Genomic DNA, 10,000 nt, shown 5'->3' with positions numbered 1-10,000 from the left:
GTAAATTACACTTAAATGCTACTGACTTCCGGTGGCCGTTGGGGGCTTTAGCGAGGTCAACACCAACGACAATGACAACAAAACAGGTTTCTAAGAGTTCTCTGCGCGGGCATTTTCCCCATTTCTTTCTAACTCGGAATGCCATTTTTCTTGTACAGGCAGTAAGAGCACTATGTTGAGAAGTAACCATCAATAAAGTGAACGGAGATGGAAAATTAAGGGAAAGTACGATCTAGAAAAAGTTTCTCTAAATTACTAAAACCTTTTTTTGAATTCGAAAATAATTGCCGTTTTGTCCAGATCCCTGTAAAAATGTGACAAGAGCACTTTGAAGTTGCCTCTTCCGTGACTTGAAGAGCGCCATCTTGGATATGACGTGTTATGACATAGCAATAGTCAACAAACGTGTCCGACCTTACCAAGTTCTTCGTTCCCCGATCACTTCCTCAGTGTTGCGTGACCTTTCTGCTCCAAGAAATTCAAATTTAAGATGAACTACGGTAAACGGTCTTGTGGTTCAATAGCTAGTAGGCCATAAGTGCGACAGAAACTCGAGTCACTTAATACTAACTTGTAGATTCTCTGGTCAATCAAACTAGGCCGCAAAAATCAGCCAGAGCAAATGTAAACAAGACAAAAACCTGAAATATTCGACAAGAGTACCTTCTTTTCTTTTTCACTTTCTTTCTTCTGCGACAGCCGTCTTTTATGCTTCAGCCAATGTATTTGTTTCGCCGACGAAACTTTCAGATGTTTCTCAATACACATAGCAAGGCTTTTTTACGGCAACAATTACCGCTGTTGGTGTTTTACGCTTTCGAGGGGGATGAAACTAGACACATGTCTATTAAATAAGTTGTATACAAAAATTTGGTTTATCAACGGAGTTGATAATGTAAATTGACCACCGAACAGAGATTCTAAAAGCTGACGTTTCGAGCGTTAGCCCTTCGTCAGAGCGAAGGATTGGATTCGCTCTGACGAAGGGCTAACGCTCGAAACGTCAGCTTTTAGAATCTCTGTTCGGTGGTCAATTTACATTATCAACTCCGTTGATAAACCAAATTTTTGTATACTACTTCCCCACCGACGCAGCACCACAGTTTCTTTAGAAACTACCCCTTCATTATTAAATAAGTTGGCCTGCGAAAATAAAATATGAATGGATTCCTCAAACCTGAAAACCTGACTGCTATATTGTCTGTTCGGGTCTGTCATTTTGCTAAGGTGGACTTCAAGCGGGATCTTCAGGTATATGAATATTGGTCTTGGTAACATTCGCTTCATACTGAAATCTCAGTCAACCAGTCCAAAATATCATTATATTGGAGCGAGAAAACTGAATCAAGTAATATATTGATGACTTTCACGGTATATACGCTTTTCCAGGCAATAAAATGAAGAACTTGAAATGTAGTTAAATTTTGTTAGCTTTATAGACACTACTGAAACGATTTACTCTTACCATTCGATGGAAATATATAAATCTATCGTTTGTTTTAAAGTTGTAACAGGGATCTCGTAGAAAACCACGGTAGACAGATTAAACTTGATTCCCGGCGTTTATTTCACAGCAATGAGCGCGGGATAGCACTGCAAGCTCTCTTTCGCTTCGTAAAACTCCTGCATATAACTCACAGATAAAACCCTGTTTAACGACCACGAGGAAAATCTGTTCCGATGGTGGAGTCAATATTAATACAATTTACCCTCTGGATTAAGATGCAAGTCTACAAAGTATCGCTCTCCTTGCCTGTGTTTTCCTCGTTTAAATCAAGTACATCTAGTCCGAAGAAATCCTTGACTATTGCTACGTCATAGCCTCGTTTGCAGGATGGCGGTTTTCAATTTAAAATAGCCCATTTTTGAAGTGTTATTGTTGGCTCTTTAAACACATTAAACCCAAATGAGTGGTCGAGTATGACAATACAGGTAAAGAACTTTCGATTCAGAGAAACTTCTTCTAGGCCATACTTTCCCTTTAAGGGGTCAATCCTAGTTCATACAAAAATCGAAATAGATGACATTCGGTCAACAAAATAATGGTTTCGTTTTTGTTGTTAAAAAGCTGTTCCCTGGGTAAGCACGAAAACTGATACTTGCCTCCTACCAGCCCAGTCCTCTACATTCAGCGTGAGAGCCTAAACTGCTCACCTCTTCCGATTGCTAAACCACAAGAAAACAATTTCTTTATTTTCTGAAACACTTGTAGTATTAAAAACGAATCAAAGCCTTTCTGTACCAGGGCAAATTATCTGATTTCTTTCTTGTTTCGGTTGTTTTAGAGTGATAACCAAGAGGCATTGAAAAAGAAAGAAAGTCTGCGGCTACGAAGGGTGAGTTGGTAGAATAGCGACAAAAAGAAGTGAACTGTGGCTGCTTACCTGTTGAAAGACTTACTTCCAAAAAGAATGCGGAATTCAAACTTAGGTTTTGTACAACTATCACTACTACTTTGTCATTCGAATCAAGGTCAATCACAGAAGAGGCCAAGTATTGACGACGCTTAATTGACAACTGCACTACCTTTGTGTCCTTTTGGTTTTGGCACGAAATGTGAATACCCGCTAGGAAAGTAACAAAGTTTTATGGGAGGAAAATTGGATCGGACTCGTGCCTTCAATATTGGGGAGTTTTCCCAACGAGAACGGAAACTTCCACGAAAACGAGGTATTGCAAGTCTTTCATCTTCGCAGTTCTCCCATCTCGTTCTCGTTATTTTGGTCTAAAAGGTTTGATAAATTCCCCCAGGGTAGTTACAGGAATTCAGAGAAAAGGGAAATCCTCACGTTTTGAGTAGGACAATTGGGAGTTTAAGCGCGGACAACGCCAACGCCGACAAAAAGCGTCAGTTGAGAAAAAGAATTTAGTGCAATCATAAGAATTTCGCCATTAGTCCATCTTGTTCACGTTTTCAAAAGGGGCTGCTTAACTTGACTCCCTAATGTCATAAACCAAGGAAAGTGATGGTGAGCCTTAACCTTTTGTTATACATGTCCTTGTCTTCAGGAAGAACTTCAAAGAAAGAAGAAGGTCAACGAGAAAGCGCAGAAGTTGGTCCAGAATGCCATTGGGAAAGAAATGGGCCAAAAGTTGGCCGAATCTTCTTCGGAGCAGCTAATAACCGAAAAACAAACAAAGGACGTTGACGCGGAAACATCAGATACTAACACGGAGCAAAAAACTGTTAAAAACAAGAATTTGCAGCATCGTCCTTTGAAACTCAAAGACAAAGAGAATGAGTCGAAGAAACGAAGACCGTCAGTAGAAAAAGATGGGAATACTTCGCCAGATAAACCGGGTTTTCAAGAAAGCGAGGAATTGCAAAGAATTCGGCAGATTTTGAACCAAGGCAAAAAGAGTAAAAAGCCAAGTGACTCTGAAAACATTGAGCAACAAAATGGAAAAATTAATCCGCAAAAATCTGACAGTTCGAAAGAAAGAAATATTTTTGATAGTAAATCATCGACTAAAAATGCAACGGTGAATGGATTTTCGAAGAGTACGACACCTTCAGCACCTCTGCGGTCAAATACTCATGCACCCAATGCGGGCCTACATGCGTATATAGAGAGTAGAAAGATAAACTTCGAAGTGTTTGAAGTGCCAGCCGATCAGTCCCAAAGTGATGGCCAAGAAGTTGCAGAGAATGGTAAACGTTGTCCAATAAAAGTGCATAATGTATTCAAGCTTCTTTGCAAGTGTTAAAGTCCTTGCCCACAAACAAGTTATTTAGTATGGGTTAGATTAGAGCGACACTATGTGAAGTCTCACACAAAGTAGCACAAATTCTGGAAGGCATCTTCATTATTTCAGCATCAGGCTCTCTTACTTCATATTGTTTTGTGACTTTAGGATTTTTGTACATAGCATGGATTCATTGCAAGTTACTGAGATTTTTTTACTCCGATGTTTTTGTTTAGTTAGCCATCTTCACCCGCCGCCAATTCCAGGGAGGAAAAGGAATTTTGACCTAAACTGAACGATAAGTCGATATGTACCTCTGGGTTCCTATCCTTCGGGGTGGTGTTAAGTAAAGGGGCCGGCTGTCTTCCGGATCCCCGGCTAAAATTTAGCTGGTTTGTTGAATTCTCGTTTAGAAGAATTGGCGGTTGCAAGTAAGACTGCAAATTATATATTTAATGTTTGGCTCAAAGACGTTCCTTTCACTTGCAGATACCAATTCCTGCGTTGAAAACAGAGTTGATGGTACGTCTGAGGTATGAGCAAGTAGTTAGTTACAGCTTGTGCAGTAAAGCCAGGGACTTGCTAACCATTTCCCGAACCTTCTGTAACATACGAAAATCAGTTTCCCGACCGGGAAAAATGTCCCTTCAGGAAAAATCAAGGAAGGAGTGAAAGCAAAAAACAAACTAAAAAAAGCACGAGTTGGAGTGAGGAGTGGCAAATGTCGGGGATGTTGAAGTGTTTTTAGCTACACCAAGCTACTCTAAAAAATCCGAGGGTAAATAAAGAAGTATGATGATATGATATGATATATAGTCGGATTTTTTGGCCACTCGTGCGTAAAATACTCGCGAACATCTGAATTTATGTTTAGGAAAGGTGCTAGGCTTCTGTAATAACTGAAATTTGCGGCCATTTCTTCGCAAAGGGATAAATGACACGAACCTTGAATGGGTTCAAGTTTGGATCCATTTTTATCATTGCCATTCGTAACGATGGCCGAGAACGGGAGGCAGCCTCCTACGCTTGTCTTGCGATCCGGAGTTCCCGGGTTCAAGACTCGTTCTGACCACTCGTATTTGTTCCTGGTAGTCCCTGGTTCATCTTTTTCGGCCGCACTTGTAAACAGCCAACTGGTTTGCCTCCGTTCATTTGGCGATTCTTAGAGCGACTTTCATATGACCATGAAAAATGAACGTAGGAACAGAACGTACACAAAAATGCAAAACATTTAATTGGTTTATCGAACAAAAACAAACGAGCGCGAATTTCCATTGGCTTAGCGAACGCCGATGCAAACAACGTTGTCTCTCTGTGGAACTTTCTGGAAAGTTTCGCTTTGACGTCATTTGAAATGCAGCAATGTGATTGGGCAATCGAGCTGTTTACTACCCATATTAGGAGTTTTCTTGGCGGAAATAAGGAGAAGCTTTGCTTTAAATCTTGCCAAACATTGGTCCGTGAAAGGAATTGCGAACACTTTTTCAAGGTCATATATTCGAAAGTCGCTCTAACAGTTGTTGTTCTGCTTTTTCGTTTCGTTGATTGTATTTCATGGGCCGTGAAAAGCCCCTATGAGGAGTGGTCAATTAAGTATGTATGTATTGTATGGTAGAACAGAAAACATTCTCGCTGCCGTGCGTGAATGAAGCAAAGAAGACTTGACACTTGATTTTGAAGCTTGTTTCATTCCTTTTTGTCTTGGAACTTCAGAACAGCCTGACCAAGCATGTTCAGTGTCGTAACTTCAGGGAAAAGAAGTTTACATTAGTTTAAAAGTTTCGTATGTAACCTAGGTACTCATTTAACATGTTTAAAACTTGTTTTCAGCCGAACTCAGATCAAACATCATCGGATCCTGAAGAAACTCAAACTCGGGTGAGAATTCTTTATCTAATTGGGCGGGGCTTGAATTTTTACTGGGTTGCCTTATAAGGCAAACCCAGTCGAGGTCTTCGTTTAGTTTGTTTGTTTTCTTTTTTTTAGTTTTTTTTTTTTTTTCCGTGTCGGTAAAAGTCTTGCCTGTCACTCCCCTGGTAAGTGGTGTCTTTGTGTATAGAGCCTTCTGGGCGTATTTTCTTAGGATCGAGAGGGTAGTGGAACTGCGTAGATTTCTCTGGTGGGCACAGTAGAATCATTAACTTAGCCTGCAATGGCGTCGAAAGTCATGCAACGCGAATGGCGTTTTAGTGGATCCTTAAACAAAATATACCCTTATGGAGCTCAATAATGGAAAGTCAGTTGGATAAACTAGGTATGAATCTCAAAAGCGACGAGTACTGGACCTCGACAACAACCTATCGCCCGTCGAGACGAAATCAAAGTGAGCAGTATTTACCTGAAGTACATGGTAATTTGACACAATTGAGTTTCTTGTCTTCACGCACGCAATGAAATAGGAAGACGTTTTCGCCTCAAAGAGCAAATATGTTGTTTGTTTCAATAAAATTTTCGCTGGAAAAGGATTCTGTGGTATTTTCTGCCTTTGTGAATTATAATATCATGTTGTGTATTGAATTTTCGAGCTTAAGGTTGAAATGTGATATGGGAGAAGTTTTTTAGTATTGCTCTGTAAGCAGGAAGGGTTCACAGGCCTGTTGGAAGCGTGCTTGAGTTTCAACAAAATGAGCCCCAAAATCAGTGAAAACTTGTGACGCAGATGAATAATAAAGTAGCTGCTATTTCCAAAATGATGGAATTACCTGGTGATAAATAACGTCGTACGTGTCTTGGAGAGTAAATTTTGACTTTGCATAAATAAGAGTTGGGCGATTGTGATCTTTGTTTTGACTTCGCTCATTTCATTGTCAAACTTTATAACACTTGACAGAAAAAGAAACTTACAAAAACCCGGTATCTTGCCATCATTTGACACAGATGCTTCACTGTTTGGCGAGTAAACATACGGCGGTAACTTAATCACGGCGCCTGCTGAATTCCGGCCATGTCACTTTCGATTTTGCAATTTACTTGAACGTAGCAAAAATCTCCCAAAATGTTTGTCACTGATCGTAACTTTTTATATTCTACATTCACGGTTCAAAATTAATGTTGTTTTGATGTCGTAAATATTTTATTCTCGATCGACCGTCCGGGAAACTTCCTTCTGCTCTTTCTGAAAACTGTGTATCAATAGTTATTTGCTTTTTCATCAATATTTGTTTTGCATAAAGCAAGCTAACAAGATCTGTACCTTGCTGAGTTCGCATTTGTTAGAGTTAATAGTATTTTCGGTCCGATGCTTCTGTTTTAAGAGGGGTAACATTATTTTGGTCTCCCATCCAAACACTAACCCCGCCCGGCAGGGCTTAACTTCAGTGAACTTTAGTATTAGAAAGCCATCAGATGCTCAGAGGGCACACTTGTGGTAAAACGAAGTTGTGAGGGAACTTGAAAATTATCAACATGTCAGCCCAGAAGCCAATGTTTCTCGCTTCTCTTTTAATTGTTATTCTTCAGAGACTGGAATGCTGTATTTCAATACCACACAATTCAGTGCCTTCTGATTTTCTGTAGCACGTACCACAGGCAACCCAGTGTATGCTTCACAGAAGCATCTCGTTGATTTTAAGTCATTCGATCATGCAAACCACTTTGGTGATAAGTAATAGTAATAGTAATTGGACTGAGTGGAGTACAATTCAGGGAGTAATCGTGCGAGTGATTTTAAAATTACGAGTACGATTTCTCCCTGAAATGTACGACACGAGGTTCAATTACCAGGTAATCGTAACGGGAAGAAAATTCGAGGATAAAAAGTCTTTGAATACCTTAATGTTCAACATGTTTTGCAAACAGTAGGAAAACAGCAAGAAAGACCCCATCCAAGTGCATGTGACTAACGCGCGAATGGCGTAGGTGTCTAATTTGGAATTGTTCAAATTGGACACCAACGTGTTCGCGCGCCAATAGGCCAGTTTCGAATTGTGCAGCAACAAAAGACATCTTCCTTTGTTTTGTACCAATAAAATGCTAATTATTTCCGTGAACCTCTATTCTGTTCTTTTGATGCTGCACCTTATTCACAATGGCCGCCATGTTGGATTTGCTATTATCATGCAAATTAGCTACACATTTCTGAGGGGGCAAACAACACAAGTTCGAGAGGTTATAAAGAACATCTTTGCCACACAGATGATTTGTTTCACGTGCATTGAATGTTTATCACCTAAGTAGTAAAATAGAATGATTACAGAAGTTACTTCGATGTTTTGTAGTAGAAAGTAGAAAGTCAAAATGTCAAAGGCAATCAAAGACATAAAATTATTATAAAAGGTACTTGATTCTAAATTCTAAAATGTACTTAAGCAATGTTATTTCATTATTTCGACGAGCCGCTTTTTCGCAATTTGCCTTTTTTTCCCAATGTTTGCCCCCCAGCATAACGCATGGCTAATTTGCATGACAATTTGAAAAATCGTGAATAAGGCCTATTCGAAACTAGTATATTAGGCGACAAATATGCGGGCACAGAACCAATCAGATTCGAGAATTTTGAAATAGTTACGAAATAATAATAATAATAATAATAATAATAATAATAATAATAATAATGATAATGATAATGATAATAATGATAATGATAATAATAATAATAATAATAATAATAATAATAATATCGTAGGAATTCCAAGATACCTCTGAATACGTCCGCCAAGAACTTAGATCATTGGAAGAACAACAAGAGGCATTGGACAAGGTCGGAGAGAAACTCGAAATGGAGCTGCGACGAGCCATGGAATGCAGAGGTATTACCTCTTTTCCCTTTCTTTACTGTTACAATTACTGTTGGTAGTTAGAAAATATTTTAAGTGCCCCGACCTTTTTTTTGTTTTTGTCTGAGATAAATCCCTTACAGCAATTGAATTAAGTTTAATAAACGACCTGCGAGTTTATTGAACGGCTTTAGAAACATTTCACAAAAAGCGTGTCCCTCTGGAGTCCGAACAAAGGTTAAAATTGTGAGAAGAGAACATTAGCATAACAAGCCATTCACAATCTTGCACAATCCCATAAACACCTCTATTACCCCCCAAGACTTTTGCATAACCATTGTTTGCAATTTCTCCTGGGACATGAAAATGTCCCAAGAGAAGTCGAAAACAATGCCCTTGCAGATTTTTGGGGGGTAAAAGAGTTGTATTATGGGATTTGTGCTAGTAGTAAATGCCTTGTAAGTATGTTTTATATAAAGAATTCTAACGAGAGGTGTTTTATCAGTTTTTAAAGCTTACGCACGTGACGTTTTATCGGTTTTCCTGTTTCAAATCCAGAGTACATTTTTCCCTTGGAAAAAAAAAACGTAAGAGGCATTGGTCTTCTCCTGAGATGACGACACAATATTCTTTGCAATGCAGAAATGCTTTCAAACTTGGAATGTAGCGCAGTTGTAACTCATCTCAAGATATCGCTTTCACTTGCTCTCCTGTTGATTTTGAGACTGTCCATTTTGTTAATTTAACGCAACTTGTACGGCCCGTTAGATGAAGGAGTTAATGCAGCACGGAGTTTATTTCAAATATATGTTTTATGGTCCTGAAATTTGACTTCCACGAAATAAAAAATGTTGAGACAAGGATAGGACGCATCTCTTTACAACCTCTAATTTCATTGGATCCGTTTTGGACGCAGCTGTTGCTCTATTGTTTTCAGGGTTAGGGTCCATCGTTGATTGGTTGTTTGTTTTGGTCCTTTGTTTTCTGAGCCAATCCCGAGAGCCGTTGTAATAGCTTCGTACTGACCCGACACAAGGAGCACTGTAAATAATTTATGTGGTGGTAGCATTTACGGTGTATTGTAGCAGCCAATCACAACTCTTTTCAATTCATCGTCAGGCTGCTGTTGTGTCCACCGTTAAACAAGGAACTTAAAGGGAACCTCCACTCTTACTACAGAATAAGTTTAAACCGAAGGAAATTGTGTTTACAAACAAATTTGTTCGAAATTTGTTTTTAAAACAGTGTTTATATCAAGAAAAGTGAATTTTAAAATCCCTTATTTTCACTTTCAAATTTCGTGGGCGCAGCCATCTTGAATAATTGTGACTTGTTACGGTTGCCCTATTGTTCTGACACAAAGAGCTTTTGTCTAATAACATTAGTTAAACCGTAACACGTCACAGTTATTCAAGATGGCGGCGCCGGTGAAATTTGAAAACAAAAATAGGCGATTCTAAAACTTATTTATTTCGGTTACAAACACTTTCTTTGAAAATACTTTAAACTGACTTGACTGTAACGGTTTTTTCCTGTGATATAAAGTTACTTTTTTTGTTGAAGTGGAGCTTCCCTATAAAGGAGTGACAGCAGCATTG

General features: G+C 39.0%; 1 protein-coding gene across 1 annotated transcript in view; it reads left to right on the top strand.

The window, feature by feature from the left end:
- LOC138027566 (EH domain-binding protein 1-like) overlaps positions 1-10,000 on the top strand; it is a 31,495-nt gene that overhangs the window by 16,442 nt on the left and 5,053 nt on the right. The window contains exons 15-19 of the mRNA XM_068875112.1: positions 2,286-2,336; positions 3,010-3,652; positions 4,177-4,220; positions 5,518-5,565; positions 8,312-8,435. Coding sequence (XP_068731213.1) covers positions 2,286-2,336; positions 3,010-3,652; positions 4,177-4,220; positions 5,518-5,565; positions 8,312-8,435 — 910 coding nt within the window. The remainder of the gene's footprint in view (positions 1-2,285; positions 2,337-3,009; positions 3,653-4,176; positions 4,221-5,517; positions 5,566-8,311; positions 8,436-10,000) is intronic.

This window comes from Montipora capricornis, chromosome 2, assembly GCF_036669925.1.
Source record: "Montipora capricornis isolate CH-2021 chromosome 2, ASM3666992v2, whole genome shotgun sequence".
In the NCBI taxonomy this organism is placed as follows: Eukaryota; Metazoa; Cnidaria; class Anthozoa; order Scleractinia; family Acroporidae; genus Montipora; species Montipora capricornis.
The sequence above is the reverse complement of the archived record's forward strand: the minus strand, read 5'-3'. Positions and strand labels throughout refer to the sequence as shown.